Below are 24,675 nucleotides of genomic sequence, written 5' to 3'. Positions count from 1 at the left end.
TTTTTCTACAAACAAAAACTGTATGGAAATACACGAAAAGAACCAATTAGATATGTAGTCTTTTATATAATTCAAGAAGCCAAGAGTACTTGGATTTATATATATTGATGGATGTTTCAGTATTTCAACTTACTTAGAAATAATTTAGATGTTTTATCTCTATCACATTACTTTTGGACTTCAACAAACAGGCACCTGTGTTAATTTAACAGTTTCAGTTTATGTTGAATGCTCATTTATCTGAAAGTCAACTTGAACAGAATTTCTTGGGTAATTTTATCACACAGCCATAATTGCAGGAGGGTAACATACATAAACACATATATACACAAAAGCCTTACAGCTTTAAAAGACATAATTCAAATTATGTTTCTGACAAAATGGAACAGTTAAGGTCACCTGTTCAAAATAAATAATTCAAAATTGCCTTCTTTCTGAGTTGTTGCTTAAAAAAAAAATCTCCTTTGATATATTTTTTTTATAATCTTATGAAGACTGTCGACCAAATTTTTCAGGCAAGTTTTTTCAAGTTCATGGAGCAACTTGAAATTTTTTATAAAAAGTCTCTTTTCCCCTTTTCCACTGTTCCCCTCAGTATCAAATAAGTTTATCTCATTTGGGATGACTCTTGAGAGTTTTGTATTTTAGTTAGGACTGTCTGAAATAACAAACTTCTGAGTGACCTTGGATAACAAAATTATCTTACTATAAATAGAAGGCAGCAGAAGAAAAAATATACATAAATCCAAAGGTCTTAACATGTTAACCCTATCTGCAGTTTAATAATTATCTTAAAGGTGTTTGCAAGAAATGTTATAAATTGGGCATGCTGCTCAAATAAAAAGTTAAACTAGTCATGAAGAATCAAAAGTGGATTTACCAGAAACAGGCCATTTGTTGTTATCATAAGCTCAATAGTATTAAAAAGGCACATGAGATACCAACCCACAAAATTATAACTACCTTATATTAGACAAAGGTGCTAAAAGCTTGCAGTGGAGAAAGGATAGCATCTTCAACAAATGGTGCTGGGAAAATTGGAAATCCATATGCAACAAAATGAAATTTAATCCCTTCCTCTCATCATGCATAAAAGTTAACTCAAAATGGATCAAGGAGCTAGGAATCAAACCAGAGACTCTGTGTCTAATAGAAGAAAAAGTTGGCCTTAATCTCCACCACTTGGGGGCAGGCCCCAAATTCCTTAATAAGACACCTATAGCACAAGAGTAAAAACCAAGAATCAACAAATGAGACAAATTCAAACTAAAAAGTTTTTTCTCAGTAAGAGAAATAATATGTGAGGTGAATAGGGAGCCTACATCCTGGGAATAAATTTTTACCCCTCACACATCAGATACAGCTCTAATCTCTAGTGTATACAAAGAACTCAAAAAGTTAAATAACAAAAAAAATAAATAAATAACCCAATCAACAAATGGGCCAAGGACCTGAACAGACACTTCTCAGAAGAGGATATACAATCAATCAACAAATACACAAAAAAATGTTCATCGTCTCTAGCAATCAGAGAAATGCAAATTAAAACTACTCTAATATAACATCTCACTCCAGTAAGAATGGCAGCCATTATGAAGTCAAACAACAACAAGTGCTGGAGAGAATGCAGGGAAAAAGGTACACTCATACATTGCTGGTGGGATTGCAAATTGGTGCAGCCAATTTGGAAAGCAGTATGGAGATTCCTTGGAAAGCTGGGAATGGAACCACCATTTGACCCAGCTATTCCTCTTCTCGAACTATACCCAAAAGACCTAAAAACAGCATACTACAGAGACACAGCCACATCAATGTTTATAGCAGCACAATTCACAATAGCTAGACTGTGGAACCAACCTAGATGCCCTTCAATGGATGAATGGATAAAAAAAATGTGGCATATATACACAATGGAATATTACTCAGCACTAAAAAATAACAAGATCACGGCATTTGCAGGGAAATGGATGGCATTAGAACAGATTATGCTAAATTAGCCAATCCCTAAAAAACAAATGCTGAATGTCTTCTCTGATATAAGGGGGGTGACTCAAAATGGGGTAGGGAGGAAGAGCATGAGAAGATTATCACTATATAGGGAAGAGAAGTGGGAGGGAAAGGGAGGGAGAAGAGGAATTGCACGGAAGATGGAAGGAGACCTTCATCCTTATACAGAATACATATATGACGATGTGAGGAAAAAGAAAAAAAAAAAAGAAGTGTGTCACATTAGATTGGATAGAGAGAAGTGATGGGAGGGGAGGGGAGGGGGAGAAGGGATAGGAAGGGCAGCAGAATAAAATAGACTTTATTATTGCTGTATGTGTATACGTGACTGCATTACCAATGTGATTCTGCAAACTGTACACTCAGAAAAATGAGAAATTATACCCCATCTGATTCAAATGTATGATATGTCAAGATCATTGTACTGTCATGTGTATGTAACTAATTAAAACAAATTTTTTAAAAAAGGCACAGGAGAAATCCCTACCAATAAAGTAGAGCTACCAGCATCTCTGCCAAAGTTGTCCCTAGGAATTCTGGGGGAAGTTGCTTTGGTATATTTGAATCAAATCCTGTCCATTTCTGTCTCCAGGACCCATTTTCTCCAGATTGTAATACATATTATGACTAAACACTATTCCAATAGAAAATCATCTCTAGAACAAAAGCCAAACCAAATGCACAGAGTACTCTCCAAGCAAACAAATTTCCCCCTGAAAATAGCCGGTAGTACTAGTCCATAACATTTTATCTCACACCAATTGATAATGCAAATGACCCAAGCAATATCTAAGTGTCTATTTAGCCCAAAACAGCAGAAGTAGAGGATTCCCAGTGTTCATACCAGTGCAACTTTACCCAGTCTGGAGTCAACTTCCCTTCTTCCTAGTCTCCCAAAGACTTTTTTTCCACCCACAAAGGGGTTGTAGGCAACTGATGCTACAAGGAGGAGAAAAGGCAGAAATTCCTAAACAACTTCTAGGAGTTCCCTGAAATCCCAGTCATGGGGTCAGCTTGTCACTAGCAGCTGACACTCATGAGCAATTGTTGTTCCTTTCAGTAGCATAAACCCAAAGAGCTGCATGTCCTAGAAAGCATTACTCCTGGCTGCTTTGCCAAATTTGTTACTGGACCCGGTCCTCTTCTTACCACTTGAAAGTCAATACCTGGAGACAAGATTTGGTAAGAAGAAAAGCAAGTCTATTTCAGGGCTAGTCCTAAGATGATGGTGCAGACTATCACCTCCCCCTCTTAAAAAAAAAAAAAAAAAAAAAAACTATTTTGTAGCACTCAGGTATGTGGAGGGAAAGGAGATGCAGTTGTACAACAGTCAGGAATGCTGGGTCTTCATCATGCAGAGTGTGCCTTTATTTTTCTTTGACTAGAGCATTGAAGTGGATCTTGACCTCCTGTGGTGAGTTTTTGTAATTTCTTTGGAAAAACATTATTTTTCTGAAAGCTAAACCTTACAAAAAAGTTATAAGCTTTACATTAGTTGAAGCAAAGAACTGAGGATTGGAGAAAGTGAGACACATTCTGGTGCTATCTGAAGATACAGATATTCTGGTGTTCTGGTGATTCTTTAGCAGATTATTTAATAATTAACTTCTTAATCACTGAGGTGCTTTTCTTTAGAATTTAGAATGCTGGGCAAAGGGAGGGGAAGAAATTCTGCCAAGGTTCACTCCCAAAGAAGCAGTCAGTGTTATAGCAGAAAACCTCACAGCTCAGAAATCAGGTATCTGTCACAGTGCCTCTTACACTGTGCCTGGGTCTCCTACTCTGGAGAATTGCTAAAGTTTACCACCACTCCTTTCATCTCAAGAAAGCACTGCTGAGATACTAAATCTTTTACGCACAGTCTCCCCACATCCCCCTACTTCTCCATCCTCTATCACTTCTAAATACCTCGATATGCCTTTCAGTACCGGCTCCTGTCTCCCCATGTACAGTTCATACCTCCTGAGTGCCTACCTCCATTGATGTCATACTTCTCTGGCCCATCTGTGGGAAAGGAGGTGTGTCATTTCAAGTAACTCATGGTTACTTCTAGTGTTGAGAGAAATGCTGAGTGATCATTGTATAAATTCTCACAGAAACAGTGCTACTCTCTCTGCACACCTGCGACTGGAAGGACCAATCAAAGGGTCAGCAGGATTCTCTAGTCCTTTGGAACCTCTTTTCTAAAAAGTGCTTAGGAGACGGGAGAAATGGGCATCTCAAATTCACTCTCTAAGGTGGCCATAGTTACATCAAATACATTCTCTATGCCAGGCCCTGTACTAGAGCCAGGAATGAAATGAAGAGAGGAGAGAGAGACGGGGCGGGGGGGGGGGGGGAGAGAGAGAGAGAGAAGAGAGGGCACAATAGATATAGGGAAGACCAAGACCTATGGGGGAAACAGTCATAAACAAGCCAGCACTAACACTGGTAAAGAATTAACTTGGAGTAAAACTAAATGTGGTGATGGTGCATTGATAAGCTTAGTTATGGCAATCATCACACCTTGTATTGAATTATTACATTGTACACATTGAACATATACAATATTTATTTATCAATTATACCTCAATAAAACTAGGAAAAAAGTTTTCTTGTTTTCATAAATCATCTGTGTATGAGCTATTATTACTGCCATAATATCATTATTAATAATAAAATGGTTACTTAAAAATAATTATAATCTTTGATATCTTAGTGTCAGATAAAGATGGTGTTGTGCTTTGGATTTGGAATATGCCCCAAAGTCTCATGTGCCCCCAGTATAGCCATGCCCATAGGTAGGGCTTTGGGAAGTGATGGATCATGAGGGTTTAGACATCATCAGTGGATTGACCCATTGATGGCTGATTGGACCCACTGGGAGGTGAGACTCAGTTGGAGGAAGTGGGTCCTGGAAGAGCTGATCTTCTCTCCAGCCCCATCCCCTGTCCTGCAGCTTCCTGGCTGCCCTGGGTTGTGCAGCTTTTCTCTGCCACATCCTCCCCCCACCCATGATGTTCTGCCTCACTTCAGGCCCAGAGTAATGGGTCCAGCTGACCATTGACTGAAACCATGAGTCAAAAGAAAATTTTCTTCCTCTAAATTGTTCCTGTCTGGTATTTTGGTCACAGTGATGAAAAGCTGACTAATACAGATGGGGTTGAACATCATAAGTTATGGAGGGTATCTGGGAGTATCTTTCTGCAAGTTGATTTGTAAGCTGAGACTGAAAACAATCAGAAGAACTAGCATGTGAAGAAAAGAAGGGAGGCTGGGCAGGTATGGAAGGGTCCTGTGAGGGGGTTGGACCCCAAGGGAGTTAAACAAGGAAATATATTTTGGCATATAGTGTTGAACACTGAAAAAGACCCTGGAAATGAATGGAGTAGTTTTTCAGAAACATAAATTTCATCCAAAACCTATAGGATAAGATGGAAGCATCCATAACAGAATGATGAGCAAAGATCCTGAGGCAGAAATGAACTTGGCCTGTTTGGAGAAGTCAAAGAAGCCAAGGAGTCTGGAGTGAGATGCGGTGGCACAGAACTCAGACTGTGGGCAGAGAAGTGGGCCTGGGAAGGTATGCAAAGGAATGACAGCCTCGTCGCACACTTAGAATTGACCTCCCATGCTGGTCACTCCTTCCTACCCTCCTTTGCTACTTCTTCATTTCCCTGGCATTTTGACACTTGAGAGTTCCGTGGCTCAGAAGCTGACTCTGTTGTTTCCAATAATTATTTTGCCTTTTCGGCCCAAAAAAGCCCGTCTTCCACAATCATTACAATGCATTTCAAAGGGTTTTTCTGTTCCCATGTGTTCTTGCAAAATGGGTATGATTTTTCGTCATGTGCAAGATCTCATTTCATGGCCTGTGCAGTGGCTTTTCCAGGCCCAGAATCTCCCTCACACAAGACCGAGGGCCTCCTGTCTTTTGCCTTTGCCTTTCTGCTCTCTTCTCCACCATGGTCCCGGGCCTCTGCTGTATCTCTCCCTCCCTGGTACCTAGTTTCCTCCTCAGTGAGGGGAAGAGCCACACAGATCTGCCTTCCACCTGTGTCCCAGAGCTGACTCCTTCCTAGACCAGCTGCTTGTGGGAAACTCCCAGTTCCAGTGCTGCATGGCTGGGGTTCCTGCAGCAACTGGTTATGCTCTTCATAGTTGAGAATATGGGAAAAGGAAATGTGCACCCACTAGAAGGTCTGGCTCCTCTCTCTGCAGACCACACCCCTTCACCCACACACTTGACCACTGGGCCATATTCCCATCCCTTTTTTGTGTGTGCATTTTATTTTATTTAGAGACAGGGTCTCACTGAGTTGCTTAGCTCCTCGCCATTGCTGAAGCTGGCTTTGAACTCATAATCCTCTTGCCTCAACCTCCCCAGCCTTTGGGATTACAGGCTTGTGCTACCATGCTGGGCCTTACTCAACCTTTTGACTAATGTGGCCTAACTTCTGCCAACCTTACTGTGGGTAATGCAAAGTAAGTAAGGTGGAAGAAGGAGACACAGACGCAGACTAGAGGCAACCATGAGTATGGTCAAAGGACTGAGATGCTCTGAGACTGAGGAGCCACTGGCCAGCCTAGGGCCCTTCTCATACTCCCAACACTTTTTGGTCCTTGGGTTATTATGTGTAAAATGGGGTTCATAAGGATGTCTACTTCAGAGAGATGCAGGGAGTCAACACAATGACTCAACACAGGAGCTGGCCCATGAGTAAACCTTAGTCCATGGTGGAGTCGGGGTCCTACACAGACCTGGGTTAGGGTAACCCAAGGGCAGAACCCAACTTCCCTGGGGATGGGGAAGTCAGGTATTACTTCATGGAGAGAGCAGCTCTGGGGTTTGCAGACAAAAACTAAGCATAGGGTAATTGCTCCTAATGAGTTTTTATTCACCACCGTAATAGGAACTATGAACAAATAAATGGTTTACTTTTATATAAACAATGTTGGCCAAAAAAGATCTTGTTTCTCTAGGGGATAGGGAAAGTTTAAAATTTTGAATTTTTAATCCAAATAGAGCCCAAGTTAGAGGAACTTGATTACCTGCAATCCTGATCCTCCCTCTGCTGCAAGAGACTCGAGGGTGGTGAGGCAGCCGGGATCCCTATGGACAGACTCCAGCTTCTGTGTCACTCACTAGCTCAAAGGCTTAATGACCACTGGGGCTTGTATTTTATCTCCTCTGCAGAGTTTTCCCTCCCTCAATTGAGAGTGCTGGGGTCTCTATGCTCCCCAAGGTACAAGGGAGCAGGGCATCTGCTCCCTAAATGAGGCTTCCTGGGCTGTCTCTCCCAGCCAGATCCAGTGCTGTGTCCCCAGGAAGCCCTTTCCTGAGTCTGAATCCTTGGGAGCTGGGGAGAAGGTGGAGGTTTGCTGTGTACAATCCAGGTTGAGGATGGATGAGGTGAGTAGTGCCAGCCATGGATGGAAAGGCAGAGGGACAAGTAGCTTTAAAGACTCAGGGGTCCAAGGACCTCCCAGGCCCTTTAAGGAGCCAGTGTGTCCCCCAAAAGCTACCTTAGCAAAGGCAGAATCTCCTCATGACATCTCAGGCCACCAGTCCACCACCAGGAGACAAGCCCTGCACTGGATCACTATTTAACATTGGGTGTCTTGGCCTTAGCCCTGGAAGGGGACCCTGAGGGGCCTGCACACCTACTCTAGCAGCACTCAGAGTGCAGAAGGCACAAGGGCCAGAGATGGGGGAGGGACTACTGAGTCAAAGATCCTCGGATCACATCTAAGCCCTGACACGTGTGGCTGTGAGACCTTGTGAAAGAATTTGCTCCTCAGATTCCCTCTTTGTAAATGGGGATAATAAAAGGGGGCTACCTCATCATGTTGCTGGATTGAATATGTGAGGTCAGTACTGAGCTGGATCCTCACACATTCAGATGCTCAGGAGATATCAGCCTGTTATCCACAGCAGACACCAAGCCATGTAGGGGGTTTGCAAAGGTTGTGGCTCGGCAGGGCAGGTGCAGATGTGGAGGGGAGGCCCAATATGCCCAGAACCACAAGGATCCCAAGGTGTGTATACTGAACTGACCTGAGCATACACCCAGGGTGGAGGAGCTGGCCAGGGTCTAGATTCTGGGAAGAGGTGAGTGAGGAACTTTACTCCTGAAAGGAAGAATCTTCCCACTAAATCAACATTGACCTTATCTGAGGGACAGACAGGGGAACATCGTGACTACCCTCACAAGGAAACTGGACCTGCAGCACCAGGAAGCCACCTGCCCCCTGCCATTCATGGTGATAACAGGATGGACCAAAAATTAGAGGGAGCTGACTCTGCCCTAAGGGGTGGTGGGTGGGGAAGGCACACCCCAGGAGGGTCTGGGAGATGTGAGAGTTCAGATTCTGCAGAAGAGGAGCATCCAGGGTGAGGCCAGGCCCAGCTCCCACCAGCTCTAAAACACAAGCTTCTTCGGAACCTCCCAGGGGAACTCGCTCCTTCCAAAATGACCATAGCATGCCGTCTTCTGGTAGATTGCCTTCTTCAAATCCAAATCCCTGCATGTTTGTCAGAAGAAAAGGTCATTTATAAATGGAAAAGGAATTTCTTTGAATACAAGCATAAGAGCAATTCATGAGCAGGCCTTTTGTATGGCTTCGCCACCCATGTGCATGCGGTACGTAAGCCTCAGCACTATCTTGCTCCACAGCTTAGGAAATGGAAGCTCAGATGTTCAGAGACAGCTGAGCACACAGATGCACCAGGAACCAGGATTTGAACTCTGCCATTCTCCTCTTTACTCAACTCCACTAGACTGGCCCAAGCCAATGTCAACTGGACCAAGCTCCAGAAAACAGGAATAGCATGAGAGATGAGAGCATGTGGGAAAGGACTTGCCTACTCAATTCCCAGCTGTTTTGCCTTACAATAACTTTTCTGCGCTCCCCCAGCTGCTCAAAGATGGCCCCACTCCAGTTAGCATCTGCTGGGCCAGCAGGGATCTCATGCAGCCTCCTTCCATCTGAAAACCAGACACTCCGTGATGGGGGTGTGCACGGTGCTGGGCCAAGACCTCCTCCTTGGGCTGAACATCTGAGCAAGGGAGGGGCAGGGTCCCAGCACTTTTACCGGACAATGACGCCTGGTCGGAGGTCGAAGTTCTTATTCACCACATCTAGCAGCTCCCTCTCTGTCTTCTGTGAGGTTCCATAGGTGAAGATGGAAATAGACAGTGGCTCCGCCACACCAATGGCATAGGACACCTTCCAAAAAGGCCAGGCTCAGTGACTGAAGCTTCTTACAGAGATGTCCTCAGGCCAAGGCCAAGGGACCACACTTCTCCTGCCCCATGGGTTTTGCCACTTTATCTTACCAGCAGCCCCCACTGTCTTCATGAAGTCCCCTTCTGTAATGCTCATCTCCCTGAACACTTCTGTTCTGCCTCCCTCAGCTTTCCAGAGCACTGACCGCTCCGCCCAACCCACGACACAAAGTCACAACTATTCGCAAATGTGTAGCTTTCTGAACATCTTATTCAGGGTGGACCTGGACCAGGGCCATCAACAGGGACAGACAGGTGGAGTCAGAGTGGGAGGGGGGTGGCCTACCTGGACAAGCACTCTCCGGCAGAGCCCCGCTTTCACCAGGGACTTGGCCACCCAACGGGCAGCATAAGCTGCTGAGCGGTCCACCTTGGTGTAGTCCTTTCCAGAGAAGGCCCCGCCACCATGAGCACCCCAGCCGCCATAGGTATCCACAATAATCTTGCGGCCAGTGACACCTGCATCCCCCTGCAGAGGGAAAAAAATGCAAGAGATGAGAACCAGAACCCTGAATGACTGGAGAGGGGCGGAAGTCCTCAAGAAGGAAGTCATCTGCAGGGATTTCTCAAAGACTCCTTGGCTGGTAATTAACCAGAAACCTCAGGCTTTTGTCTGCTTTGTCACTGACCAGCTTTGGGAATCGGGTAACAGGTCAAAATCTCATTATAATGTACCAAAGATGAGCCAGAAGTTGCCTGGGGACACAGCCACCCCATGCCCCCTGCTTTTGTTTCTGGGTCCATCATAAGGAGAAATCCAAAAGCAGATAGGAATATTACCACCATAAATGTAACTTTGGGCTATGACCCTGGCTAAGGAAATGCCATGTTGCCCACGTCCTAAGTGTGTCCTGTGCAGCATCAGTCAATAAAAAATGCCTTTTAAGGGTGGAGGATCTATGTAAAATCATTTGGGGAGAGTCTGCTTTCTCTAACCCTCCTTTGGGACATCCACAGTTCACATCGGTGTGTCCAGGCTTTTGAGAAGTCCTGCAAGAATGAACAGTAAGCCTGACCCTTCTCTTACCCTGTGTTTCCCCACTACATTTGCTCCCCGAGCCTGATATGGGGCTCACCCCTGTGGCAAGGCATCTGTGGTCCTCTGGAAGCTGCAGCAGTCAGCTGCCTCTCAGAGGTACTCTGCCAATCTCCACCGCCTCACTCCTGTGGCTCAGGGGAAAGCAGGCAGCAGGTGTCCCCACTCAAAACCCCATCCCACCACGTTGCCTACGAGAGCTGGAGGCAGCCATGGTAGATACCAGCAAGTGCCACAGTGGAGGGGTCAGCCATGAGCAGGCACCACAGCGAGGATGCATGCCCCAGCAGGGAGAGGCAGTGGCAGCTGTGGAAGGTAGAATGGCATTTGAGATGGCCAGAGTGGAAGGGTCAGGCAGCGCTAAGCGGGAAACTCCTAAAGACAAGTTGCACATTTCTGGTGTACTGACAGATACACAGTAGGCCCCCACAGAGTGCCCCTAAATATAAAATATACTGACTTTACCTCTTTTCTGCAGCCATATCTAGCTGAGCCACTCAAAGCTATCTCTAACCATCTGTGTGCTTGTAGACATAAGCAACTTCAGTAACCCAAGACCCAGCTCACCTGGGGACCTCCGATAACAAACCGCCCACTGGGCTGCAGGTGGTAAACGGTGTCTTCATCCAAGTACTTGGCTGGCACCACAGCCTTGATCACCTGCTCTTTCAGGGCTATGCGCATGTCCTCCAGCGTAATGTCTTCATTGTGCTGCACGGAGATGACGATGGTGTGGATGCGCACAGGGATGACTGCGCCATTGTCCTGCATGTACTGAACTGTCACCTGTTCACAAGAAGTGCAGGGGAGGCATGGTGAGGTTGAGGCCTGAGCTGAAGGCACCTGGTTTCCAGGCAGATATCCAGCAGGCAGGCAGGTATCCCAGGGATCAAGTGGGACCTCTTGCCTGCAAAGGGCCTCCAGAAAGTTAACATGTCTTTATGTTTGAAGTTCCCTGGTACTATGTACAATGGAGCATACAGCATAGCTATTCCCATGTGTGACCACAATTAGCATGACTTAAAAACTTGAGTTGCAGCTGGGACCCACTAAGCAACTTCTTCTCTTTTATCTTAGAGGTTTCTGGACACCAACAAATGTCTCTCTGGCCAAAGCTCTCTTCTGACCCTCCATGTCCTTGGGGCAAATTATCTCTGCTACTACCAGTGACTACAGGAATCCACAGGCCATATGTCAGTGGCAGGAACAGGGATATCTTGGCCCCTGGCTATGAATGTTTAAGAGAAGACTTTGGCCAGAGAGACATCTTTTGGCATCAAGAGCCTCTGAGACAGAGGGAGGAGTCTGATGAGTGGCCCCAGCACCCTCAATGGAGGAGCCCTGGGAGTGTCTGGGGCCATCAGACTTGCCTGCTATAGTGATGACATGAGCAGGATCCTGGACAGGGGGTTGAAATGGACTGGGGAGCAAGCTCTGGACTGCCTGCACCTTGTATTTTTGCCAAAAGAAGGGAGGGGCTGAGGGGCCTGAAGGGAAGGAGTCTTCACATGGTGCCCAGGCAGGGCAGGCCACAGGCACAAATCTAATATTCCTTTCCACCATGATTGGCTGGTTCTGTGTTCATCCTGTGCATTATCAATTCGTGTTTAAGACATCACAAATGAGAAAAACAAAGCAATGGAAGGGAAACCATATGTGTGATGTCTGTTTGTGAAGGGCCAAAGAGCCAAACTCTGCTCAGGATGAGCCAAAATCTCATGTTATTCCCACTGCAGTACAGATAAAATGCTTCTACAGAGACCCCTGTCCTTTACTGACTCATCACTGAGTACAGGAGCCTGATGTCCCAGATGCATGTCTGTTGGTGACAAAGAAGAGCATCCTGGGCACCCTGGGTTTTCAGAGTGAGTGAAAAGGAGGTGGTAAGGATGGCAGATGAGGCTGGGAATGGAAATGAGCATTGGTTGAGTATGTATGGCATGCTAGAAGCCATGCCAAAGAGGAGAAGCTGTTACTACCCCATTTTACAGACTAGAAAGCCAAAGCTCCAGAATGTAAGAGACTTGGTCAAGGTCACACACAAGAGCTAAAGGTCTAATTTGGAGTTGAATGGCCTGATGTCCAGGGTTCTTTTCAGATGAAGTTTGCTACTTAAGACATCTGAAGCATGAGCTAGACCAACCCTGCTTAAGGCAGTGTGTACCCATAATAGTGATGCCCATAGGACTTGAAGGCATGAGATGCCTGCAGGGATACACCTATGTTGGATAACCCTGGGATGGACACTGGCCCATAGCATAGGACTGCTTCCTACCTGAGGGCCTATTCAGGACCATAGGGCAGCAAGCATGCTATGTTCCCATAGCAATGTCTCTACCTTCCTGTGGCACCTCAGATATCCATCAAATGCTGACTCCTGCTCTGTTTCCTGCCTGGTCTAAAGAGCTAAAGAGTGGGATCCAGAAGAAAAAAGAGCAAAAGCCTTGGCCCACCTGATGCCTGACACTAGCGAGATGGGAAGATGTGCACAGACATCGAGCACTAACCTTAAAACCTCAGCTGTCCACACATGGGGTCCCATAAGAGGGTGTTGAAGGGTGGGGTTTCCCAAGACAGAAAACTCTGGGGCAGGCTCTCGCACCAGATATGCTTATGGAGCCTTAGAACAAGAATCGGTTCTGAGCTGCCCAGGCCTGTTCCCACTGCTCCCCTGGAGGACTCCACCCCTCACCCTGGCAAACCACATGCAGTGTCCTTGCAGAGTGGCAGAACTAGGTGGCAGAGCAGAGGGATCTAAGCACTGCTCTTATCTCCTCATGTCAGCAAGATATGGGGAAAAATACACCGTGGAAAACATAGCTCTGACCAGGTACAAAAATAGCCATCACCTTGCCACCCAGTTCTCAGTATCAGCAGCAAGAATTTGTTCAGGTGGAAAGACTCATCCTGTTCACAGTCAACACTGGTTACATGATGAAAATCCTTTACAAACAGGGCATATAGAAGGAGGCCTGTAACCGGTTACTGGCACAGTGCCATTTGCACCAAGAGAGCACCAGGAGGGAGCCAGGCACTCGATGCCCTCCAAGGGGCTAGACAGGGCACCAACTGGCCAACCTACACCCTCCAACTGGAGCTGGCTCACAGCCCATCTGTGGGAGTGAGGCAGACCCTGGAATTTATAACAGCATCTTAAGAGAATTCAGTGCATGCTCACATGAAGGGAAGCCCTAAAAGAGTCATCCTCCCCATTTTCCTCAATGACCCTAGACTTGGACACTTTCTATTTTTTTAATCTAACAAAACAAGGGAGGCTATTCTTATTTCAGCTAGCCAGAGAGGTGGATCCTCCATTGCTCACTCTCACTCCCAAAAAGGGAAAGTCCAGTCAGTTCCACTGACTTCCTTCCATCCGTGTTCTGGAATTTCCTTTCTGTGAATCTCCATCCTGCTTCTAAATCATAGCACCATTTGAGGGCATGACAACTTTTCTGTGTCCCTTTCTTTCAGTGCTATCGAAATCTGTGTTAGCTTTCCTGCTCCATGGCCTCGAACAACAATGAGAGAGAGGGTGGTGATCCCACCTCCCACCTTGAGGGCCATGTGGATAGCACAAGAAGGGCTTTCTTCTGGCCGTGAGCACACTTCTTGACCCTAGATACTTCTGCCCTGTGTGTGGCCTCACATATGGGAGAGAGAAGGAGGTGTCTCTGGGCCACTGGAGTAACAGGACAGAGCCACACACACCATGCTGAACTATGAAACCACATGTGCCAATTCCAAGCACAGGAAGGTGCTGTCTGTGGTGACCAGCCAGGGCATGCAGGAGGAGATGGCAACTTTGTTGGCCACTTGTAGGCAAGTGACGGACCCAGAGGAAGGCAAAAGGTAGGAGCACAGATGTGAAGCACTAAGCCACAAGAAGAACCTGAGGGAAATGGTGCTACTTGAGCAAAGATGGGGTAGGCATGGGCAAAGGAAGGTGAAGTTCTAAGACCATGCGAGGATTTGAATGCCAAAGTGACAGCTGGATTTCTCCTTCCCCCATAGGAAGAAAGCAGAAACTTATTGAAAACACTGAAGGGATGTCAGGAAATTGAAGTGAAGCCTGTAGGAGTTTCTAAGCAGGGAGAGCCTCTGGGAGGGAGGGCGCTGATGCAGGCAGGGGGCAGCCTCTGTCATCAGGTGGGCTGGACCAGGGGATGTTCCGCAGGGAAAGTCTCGGGACACAGGTAGGGTAGAGACAGAGAAGGCACTGAACAGAACTGGAAACAGGTGACAATGGGCCACACACAGTGGGCTTTCAGGGTGAGAAATGGGGCTCTTGATCTGGAGGGACATGCAGGTGGGCAGATGTGAGCATTGAGCATGTGAAGGGGCAAGTGGGACCCACAAGCATGAACAGAGGGAGGGAGCACATGGAGGAAGAGGTGCCAAGACTTTGGGGGATGACATGTTGGAATGTGGAAGGGAGCCAGTGCAGGAGGCCACTGGGAAAACAGTCATTGGGGTCATCAGGGTTAAACAGGGAGGAGCCATGGGGACTCAAGGGCAACAGGAGGCCTTCACCACATGTGCTAATGCTTGCATCACCGCTGACCTTCAAATAGGGACTGCAGGACAGATTTCAACACAGCAGGGAGAGAGAGGCCAGGGCCCACAGGGTTGGCTCTGGAGGCAGTGCAGGTAAAGGCCTTTTATTGAACAAAGATAAGTAAAAGGACCACAGTGAGACCCAGGCGGAACTGACAGCCTTCCCAAGATGTGGCGAACTGTGCATGTGCAAAGGCAGGGACCCATATGTCTGAGAATGGTTAAGAAATAAGTTTGTGACGGGAAGTGGGGAATCCACATATAACAGCAAGGCAAAAAAAAAAAAAAGAAAGAAAATCTAGAACAATTTGAACAATGTTTTTGTATAGGGGGAGAGACAGACAGGGAGGTACATCTACAATGGAAGAGTTTTCAAATAAGTAATTCTTTTCAAAGTGGACAATTCTTTGAGTGCCCAGATTGTGGAGGGCTGAAGAGGCAGCTCACCTGAGTCTTGGAGTCTGGTCTCAACCAGGGAAGGACACCAGAGCGCCTCAGATCTGCCATCCGGGCATTGAGCTTGTGAGCGAGGATAATGGTAAGGGGCATGCATTCTTCTGTCTCATCAGTGGCATAGCCAAACATCAAACCCTGCAGCCGAACATCAGGGAATGATAAGCAACACCCACTTAGACCAACAGGACCATGGTTTTCTCCAAATCTAAAATTTCACTAGTGCTTCAACATTATTAGATGCCTCACTCATGGAACACTTTGCACTGGGCATTTTTGAAGGGAAAGACATCATCCCTGGTCCCCAGCACTGTAGGAGGGGGTGGGATGAGAGAACCCAGGCTCTGGGAGTCTCTCTACACTGGTTCATCCACTGTATTTTTTCAGTAATTGCATACTTGGGTTAGATACCTTAGCTTCTAAATGATATTTAAGGCCCTTGATTTTTATTCAATGCAGTGATTTTTCAAACTGGGTACTGGGGGGGCTCTGGAAAAACCTAAGGGATATGAACAATCATAGCCTTTCACAACACAGCATGGCCATACCCTGAAGTCACTGCCATGAAGCAGGGATGTCCAAGTCACTCCGGGCATGTTCCCCTATAACTCTCATGCAGCATGCTGGGTCTGCCTGATAGTACAACTAATCCATTGCCTGTGAATTTTCTCTTGAAGCCACACATGTCATAGTCTGATCCAAGAGTGAGATCACTGGAGTGATGTCCCACACAGCTCCCACAATGTTGACCTACCTGATCTCCTGCACCAACATCCTCTTCATTTCTGTCTAGATGGACACATTGGGCAATATCTGGGGACTGTTGCTCCAGAGCCACCAGCACATTGCAGGTTTTGAAGTCAAAGCCTAGGCAGAAGGGACACATGTCAGAGAGACAGGGGTTGCCAGCTTCCTGGTAGACTACTCATCCTTGACATGGCCCTTTGTGAAGGGGTCTATGATCTCTAACCAACAGGGGTCTACCTAGGTTCACAGCTGCCACCCAGGATAGTGTGGAGAGGCCATGTGTCTTCTCCACGCAATCTTTTGTCAGAGAAAATTCTCCACGGTACATTTTACTGTATTCAATTATACCTTGGTTTAAAAAGTATACCTTACATGGAACTGCAGCATAAAAACCAGGTGACAGTGGCTGATAAACAGGTTAGTGACACTAGGCCTTAGGTTTTTCCAGAGGCGTCATCAGTACCCAGTATGAAAATCACTGCATTGAATGAAAAATCAAGGGCCTTAACTGTCATTCAGAAGCTCAGGAGCCTAACCCAAGTATGAAATTACTGAAAAAATACAGTGTGGATGAACCAGTGTAGAGAGACTCCCAGAGCCCTGGTTCTCTCATTCTGAAATGTTCACGGGGCCAGCAGCAAATGGAAAAACCATACCCTTGGGGTCAAGGCCCCTGTCTGCAAAGCTGAGGCACAAAGTTGGAGGCTGGGTGAGACCAGTGTGTTGGGTGCTGGTGCAAGGAAGTCTCGCAAATTGTCGCCCACTGCAGATAGCCCTGGAGGAAGCTGCTAGGTGTGAAAAGCATGTTCCTCTCCCAGTTGGCCCTCACAGAATGAGGAGCTAAACACAGATGCTCACCATGAGTTCTCTTTCCCAGAACCCCAACAGCCATCCCCTTTCCAGTCTGTTCTCCTACTCACAATGCCAACTTATGTTGTTTATGTTCAAGCCTCAGGTGGGGATCTCCCACCAGAGAATAAAATGGAAAACGCCTCTGTTCAACAGAACTCTTGCTGTGGGAAATCCTTTAGGGTTAGTCTTCAGCACGACATGCTTTTCCACCTCTATTGGGTCTCTCTGCCTGCAATGCTCCCCTCCACACACATGCCCAAACCCTACTGGCTCTCAGCAAATGTCCCTGGGTGTTTACCCTTCAAGTTTGGCTCACTCCTTGTTTACTATGCCACAGACTCTGCATTCTCAGTGATGTCATCTGAGGTCAGGCAGTCCCTTCACCACGGGAAATCAGGTCATCTTTGCCCTTTGCACCCCTCTTTCCCCAGTGACTGTCATTGAGCATACAAATCAATGGCCAGTTTTTAGAGAGCTGTGAAAGGACTCCCTCATTTCAAATTAGACATTTCGTATTTTACCTAATTACTTTCTGTCTAAATAATAACTCTCCCCAGTGCCAAAAACCAAGCAAGGGCTTCAAAAGATTTGGGGAAGCAGAATTTTAAAACCAAAGGGAGAGGGGAAGAGTTTGAAAAGGGCTCTTCCCCTTTGTGTAAGGAGCAGCTGGCCCTGCCAAGGTGGCTGTCACCATCCACAATGGGCCATCTGGCACAAGTCCATGGGCCTGCTTGGGTAAGGGAAACTCAACCAGCTGAGCCCAACTTAGCCAGAGCTGGGTGCTCTTTCACTTATCTCTTACTGGGGGACATTACCTCCTGGAAAATTTCTCTGCTACAGAGAACAAGGTTTGCTCTTGAACAAGGTCTAAATATATATACACAAATTGGCTTTTTCTGGTACAAAGAGGAAGGTTCTGCATGGTAACGTCTCAGGAAGCTGCTGCTCTAGAACAATGCCTCCCCTCTATGAATACCCTCATGTCCTGATGGGGGAAACTCATTTGAAGCCTTGTTTTTCTTTCCAGTGATTCTTGACACATTCCTGGAAAACACTTATGCATTCTAGTGACTTCATTGCTCATGAATGCTTTGGGCCAAGTCAGACTATGGTTGAACTGAGTGTCTCATACTGTGATTGGCTCTCTCACTTATAAACTCTGGACATGGGCATCTCTCTCCTCCATGACCCACAAAGATGTGACAGAGGCACAAACAATCAATATGTGACAGATGCAGAAATAAGCATCTTTCAACAGTCATGGTCCTGTTTGTGAGTCTTGATTATAGGTCTGAGTATCAGCAGGTTGTTCTGAAAATGGACCTTCTTGCCATTGCCTAAGATCACTACATTTTTCATGGTGACTCCAGAGAATGAGAACCAAGCCAATAAAGACTCAAAAGGAATTTTTCTTTTAAAAAAACTGAACTTGTCTAAATATGTACTACCAGGGACTATCACAGAATCTCTAAGAATTGGAGCCCAGTGCTCTTCACAGGAGGCCAGCTTAAATAAACAGCCTTTGCAGTGCCCATGGAATGGTGCTGTACACAAGTCCTCAGTACCCAGCATTCATACTTGGGGCCTTTGAAGTACCTTCAGGCCGTGTTGCTCTCTGGCCGCCCAAGCTCAGACACTGGGATCTGCTTCCAGGCTCTCATTTCTTCCAAGCTTTCCCCCTCACCTGGTTATATTGGTGCTTCTCCTCAATTCCATCCTAGGACCTGTGCCTCTATCCTGGGTTTTGGCTTCTGCACCATCTGGCACCAGGGCTAACCCGGGCCCTCCTGTCTTCTTCACCTGCCTAGTTCTGGACCAAGACATCTTTCTCCATGCCTATAATGAGGGAAATCATGGTTTGGTGGAAAGAACAGGGATTTCAAACCTGGTGGCCTTTCTCTTTGTTACCTTAGGTAAGTCCCTAAGTCTCCATCTGCATAAGAATTTCAGAAAGGATGAAGACAAATGATGCAAAGAGTAGCACCACTGCCTAGCAGAGAACATTCTCAGCAGAGAGCATCTCCCTCCTTTCTGTGCTTCTTTTTCTTCCAAAGCATCTGCCAGCAGCAAGAATTAAGACTTCAAATGACACCAGTCAACAATGGACAGCCACATGCTGGTTCCACCAGGTATGTCATACACAGTCAGACTTTCATAATTTTACCAGAGCCTTTGACACCTGAAACCCAGCAGATAGGTCTAGGAAAGGATTTTTTTTCTTCTAGCAGGGTTTGTACTTACATAAAACTGAAAGCTCAGATTTGACAGCTTCAGGGGGGTGTTTTCTGCAGAGACCAACATGGATCCCAGACCCAGGGGCCCGCCCTCACCTTTGGCAGAGTCGTCATAGCCAATGTGCTTGATGGTGTCCCTCACCACCCGCTGGTAGTCCACCATGGCCATTGAGGTGATCTCCCCACACAGTAGCACCATGCCTGTCTTGCATACTGTCTCTGAATGGGAAGGGGAGAGGTTATCAGCCATGGGCCCTGGAGGAAGCTCAAGTACCTAGACCTCTCACAGTATGGAGAGGGGAATAATGAATGTATTCCAGAAAAATTCAATACACAGAATATCATGGGATAAAGAAATCTGTTGCAGACCAGACACCTCTTTGGAACTCAAGAGAATGACTCTATGATTTTATGCCCACTAAGACCCTCAATGCAGCCCACTCAGGTCTCTGGCAGAAAGGGATGTGGTCTCTTACCACAGGCCACCTTGGCATTGGGATCTTGCTTGAGGTGGGCATCCAGCACTGCATCACTGATCTGGTCGCAGATCTTATCTGAATAAGAATAAACATGAGTGAGAATGACACAAATAATAGGTCTAACAAACTGACATGCTAAAATAATTTGAGGTGGTCGATTTACATATCAAACTCACCTGCCAAAGAGAACACTTTCAAATACAAGAAATCAGATATATTTTGAAATTTTTATTTCTTCTCATTTCTGCCTACTTTTTGGAGGGCACATACTATATCATAGCATTTACTAAAAAATGAAGTACATTTCAAACTTCAGCTCTTTGAGACTCTAAGGCAATTCACACACATACATTCATTTAACTAAAATATCTCTCATTCTTGGGCACATTCCCTTTAATTCTAATATATGGAAAAGCCCTAGAAATAGAAGTTAAAATTATTATTGATGCCAGTCAGTAAGATTAGGTGCTATGATGAAAAAATCAGATGGGACAGAACAGCTGCATGGCTGTATGGGTTCCAGAAGATGCCATGCACCATGTATAAGATACCACCAAAAAGGGACGAAACTTGAGAACATTTTGTTAAATGAAGTGAGCCAAACTCAGAAAGTCAAGAGATGTGGTTTTCCTCATATGTAGAAGCTAGAGAGGAAAAAGGAAAAGAAATTGGGGTGGATCACATGGAAAGTTGAATGGAGATCAGTAGAGGAAAAGGACCATGGGAGGGAGGAGGGAGGAATGAGGAAGGAGGAGGGAAGGGAAAGTGGAAATACCAGGGAATGGTTTTGGCCAAACTGTATTGTTATATTGTGTGCATGTATGAATATGTAACAACAAATCCCACCATTGTGGGCTTTTGTACACTGTGCTATACATTATGAGTGCACAATAGTGCACCAATAAAAATATGGAAAAAAAAGACACCACCCCCAAGTACATGGTTCCACCTGCAAAAATTCTACAAGCACACACTGTACAGCATTGCTATTCCACAGAACTTTTCCATCAACTTCTCTCAGTTCCTCCTCTGGTTTCTTGGCCTCCTGAACGTCAGATGTCCTCATACCTGAGTCAAGGTAGGACTACCAGGGGTTCAACATGGGCTGAGTTTTGATCATATTCTTCCACAATTGGCCTTAAAGACATTACCTGGTCTAATAGGTGGATCACTAAATGGCATTGTGGAAAACTCTACTCTTGCTTTGGGGTTATGCAAACTGTGAACACCCACAAAGAAATAAAAGTGACCTCTTTTTACACATGTTACATCTCATTTAGTGTTCAAAATACCCATGGAGTCTGCTCCTCTAAATAGGTTAATATGTTTTTAAATTAAGAATCCAGATCCAGAATCAAGTTGTTCAGCTCTCAAAAGCAAATGTTAAGTTCTGAAATTAAAGATATTAGTTAATCTGCCATTAAAAGTGAATTTTCTAATGTCTCTTTTAGAAACTACTCCTAAACATATTTGGGCTTTCTTCTCTTTCTTGCCAGTGGCAAATACTGGTTATAAATCCAGGCATGTCCAAATCCGTAGCCTCTGTACATCCCTACCAACAAAGCCCTCTTTTGGCTAAAATATCCTAAGATTTCAGGCCATCAAATTGCAAAAAGTTATCACAGGTTGGTTATTAATGTCTCTGCTTATTTAAAGGACTCAGCTTAGATGTCCCACTCTGGGTGGGGAAAAACAATTGCTATAGGTACGAAACCAGAGTTCAGCAAGCTTGTTGAGATAACAGTACAGAAAGCATAATGCCTGACAGAAAACAGTCTTTTTAGGCTTACAAAATTTCTCCAAGTATCACTCAAAAGGCTTACAATAGCTACTAGTTGCTTTTCTTGGAAGTTGAACAAGAAACATGAATTTTATCTTTCTAGTGGAGAAGAATTCATCCCTGAAATAACAAGCAGAAAGTCACCAAACATTAGAAGAAACTGACTTAGTTGGACAGTTCATTTACCTTGGCAAGTAAGAGGGGAATCAGACAGATTGGTGGTCTGTCATTAAGCAGACAAGAGAACCGATGGCTTGGTGGGGATTTTCATTTTCTGTCCACTGAAGCACATGACTGTTATGTAAAATGGACCATGCTTGGGACCACTGGCCACTGCATGCCAAAGAACCCACTTCCTTTAGGTGGAACAAATGTTTCTCCTAACCTGCAGATGATCTTTATAGGGCATGGAGCTGAGCAGAGTACATTGGATATCAGCAGCTTACCTAAGATAAGTATAGTAAACCTAGAAACTATAAAGTTGTGCACAATGAAAGAAACTATTTACATTGAATTAAGTCTCCTACAAATTAATCTAATTCAAGGTTTTCAACAGCTGCACTATTGACATTTTGGGCCAAATAGTTGCGGTGGGATTGTCTTATTCATTGCAGGATGTTCAGCAGCATGTCTGGCCTCTATCTAATAGAAACTGGTAGTATCTTCCTGCCACCCCCATAGTTCTGACAACCCAAATTGTCTCCAGACATTAAAAAATGATCTTGAGGGAAAGGGAGCAATATTTTTTCTGATTGAAAGCCACTGGGTAACACACACAGAAGGATTACTGCAAGAAGATGTCCAAAGCCAAGTTACAAGGTATGAAAGTTAAGTTTCTTTGAGAAAGAACAAGAATAGGGAAGATGGGAAAGGCAGAACCGGTGATCAGTTACCATACACTTCAACTTCTCAAATGGATATGAAGGAGTGTTTAAATACATGCATCAATCTGTCTAGCCCCCAAAGTTCTCCTAGAATCGCCTTTCTCAAAGTGTGGTTCCCACATCAGCCATCAGCATCTCCTGGGAATTTGTTGAAAATGCAAATTCTAGAGCCTCTACCAAGACATACTGAGTCTAAAACTCTGAAGATGGGGTCCAAGATCCTGAGTTTCAACAAGCCCTTGAATAATGCTGATATGCCCCAAGGCTAGGCAACTTTTGTCCTATAATTTGAATCTTTGCATATCTGAGCATTGTCCTCATTGTCACCAAGGAAGCCTCTCCCACTTTCCCATGTCTAAGTCCACCCACCTTTCAGGGACCAAAACAATGCTTGTATTTACTTCCTCTTGGAAGTCATCAGTCTTCCTCTTGGAAGATGAAATAGACCCCTCAGCAACTGAAAATCTATGTCAGCACTGCGCGGAGTGCAGGGCTGTTCATTTCTAACCTCACATGCTTTACATGCAAAACTTAGTGATCGATGGTCTTCTGTTGCCTTAAAATGCACATTGATAACAGGTTAAAGCTTTAGGGGGAAAAAGACTATAAAAAGTTAAGATCTGAAGGTGCATTTTTGTATGTATCATATACATATAGATAACCAACTGCTTGTTCTGTCTTGACCCCACTATGCTGAGATGCTGGTGGCGGGCAACTGCATGGACCTTTGACTTCATAATGAGTAACTGTTTTACAAAACTATTATATATTGTTTCTCCAGAGATACCTTATAATAAGTAAATCGCATACATTATTTTAAGACATCTAGTAAAAGTGGCTACCTTCGTACAGGCTGGGAATGAAGGACTTACCAATCAGTCCAGGACAACCTACTTACCTGGATGTCCCTCTCCTACAGATTCTGATGTGAACATGAAGGCTCCTTTTTCACTTAGAGAATAGTCACACAAGCCATCCACAGGTCCATTCATTTTTCACACTTTTCTACTCCACTCCTTCAAAGTAACAATTTCAGTGCTATAACTTCACCTGGGGTTTTTCCTACAGACCCACAGGCTTGTCTTTGGCAGAGTCACAGGGATCACTTCTGCCTAACTGCCCAGTGAGCGAGCACGTGAAAGTAAGGTGAGAATGGGCGAGAGGGAGGGAGTGGATGGAATAGGATATGTCACTCCCCTCGGCTGGTCTGAGCTTGCTCCTGAGTGACTCCTATATATGGAAAAGTGAAAGTGCATGAATAATCATGTGAGAACATTGGAGGAGTCCATTTCCTGGGAGGGGAGTCTTCTTACCTTGAGGAATTTCAGTCCTCTGCTCTGGTTGCCCAAACCCTAGGCATCTGGTCTATGTAAGGTGAAGAAAGCTGTCTAGATTCTGCAGAAGTGAAGCTTCTTTGGGACTTTCCTTCAGCTCTCCAGCTAATCTCCGTGTTGTTTCAGGGTTAATAGCCCACTTTGGAGGGTCGACGGTCAGGGGGAAGGGGTCAGTGGTTACTCAGACACAAACAAGCAGCAAGAAACTCTTTCCCAGAGGTATGGTTTAGGCTTAGATTGCAACACGGTGTGGCTTTGCTGTTGGGTGCTACCCCCTCCTCCCCCACATCTTATCTGGATCAGGCTCCCCACCACCTCCTCAGGGCACAGCAGGAGTGTACACCTGTACTCTGAACCAGAAGTGATATTATATAACAGACTTATTTTAAAGGAAAACTTTTGAGTCCACATTTTTCTGCTAACAGAAATCCTCTAGACTATTAACTTCTCAAAGCAGCTGGCAGGCATATATCAGGCAAGGTTTGTTTTGTTTTGTTTTGTTTTGTTTTTGTTTTGTTTTTTAATTATCTGAACAGGTAATGGAGAACAATAGATTCTTTTGGAAAGGGTTTTTTGAGAGGCACATTCATTACAGGAAAATTATCGGAGTCCAGTTTCCCAAAACTTCCCAGGGATAAAGTAAACATCTGTGCATTTACTTCTACACACTTGACAAACATCTTGTTCATATAACTCCTACATTATTTTTGCCTTGACACAGAAAAATAGGTAACAGGATTATAACTAGTTTGTGTGCCAAATGACAGCATCTCTTGTCTCGTTGTCTCCTACTTTCAGATCTCCTATTTCAGATCCTCAACTTATGGAATAATAGAGAATTGAGATCACAGAGACTGAGTATGGATGGAGTAACCAGTTTCCAATAGAATGCAATAAAAAAGCAATCAGCCACAACCTTGTGCATCAAAGGTGGAACTGTGGGAAGCAAAAGGCAGGAGGCAATAGCTCCAACTAGTAATTCTGCTGACCCAAACCTGGCATAAATGTTCCAGAATGTTTTCCTGGCATAAATTCTAGTGTTCTAAA

The 24,675-nt window shown here is 45.2% G+C and overlaps 1 protein-coding gene across 1 annotated transcript; it reads right to left on the bottom strand.

Moving 5' to 3' along the window:
- Positions 1 to 8,408: 8,408 nt before the first annotated feature.
- Positions 8,409 to 23,286, bottom strand: Mat1a (methionine adenosyltransferase 1A). Its single transcript, XM_027940006.2, has 9 exons — positions 23,193 to 23,286; positions 19,628 to 19,705; positions 19,248 to 19,370; positions 16,073 to 16,185; positions 15,313 to 15,456; positions 10,879 to 11,097; positions 9,562 to 9,744; positions 9,083 to 9,216; positions 8,409 to 8,511 (listed from the first exon to the last, which is right to left on the bottom strand). Exons 1-9 carry the CDS (start codon positions 23,284 to 23,286, stop codon positions 8,409 to 8,411), a joined length of 1,191 nt encoding a protein of 396 aa, XP_027795807.1.
- Between the last annotated feature and the right edge of the window lie 1,389 nt (positions 23,287 to 24,675).

Source organism: Marmota flaviventris, chromosome 4 (assembly GCF_047511675.1).
Source record: "Marmota flaviventris isolate mMarFla1 chromosome 4, mMarFla1.hap1, whole genome shotgun sequence".
NCBI classification, from domain to species: Eukaryota; Metazoa; Chordata; class Mammalia; order Rodentia; family Sciuridae; genus Marmota; species Marmota flaviventris.
This window is presented reverse-complemented; position numbering and strand designations above follow the sequence as displayed.

Bases quoted from the DNA above. Each gene is read 5' to 3' on its own strand.
- Mat1a (XM_027940006.2), bottom strand. From the start codon at position 23,286: ATGAATGGACCTGTGGATGGCTTGTGTGACTATTCTCTAAGTGAAAAA. The intron at 16,186-19,247 runs GTGAGGGCGGGC...CCTTCTGCCTAG, and splicing joins CTATGACGACTCTGCCAAAG to GCTTTGACTTCAAAACCTGC. The intron at 9,745-10,878 runs GTGAGCTGGGTC...TTCCCTCTGCAG, and splicing joins TTGTTATCGGAGGTCCCCAG to GGGGATGCAGGTGTCACTGG.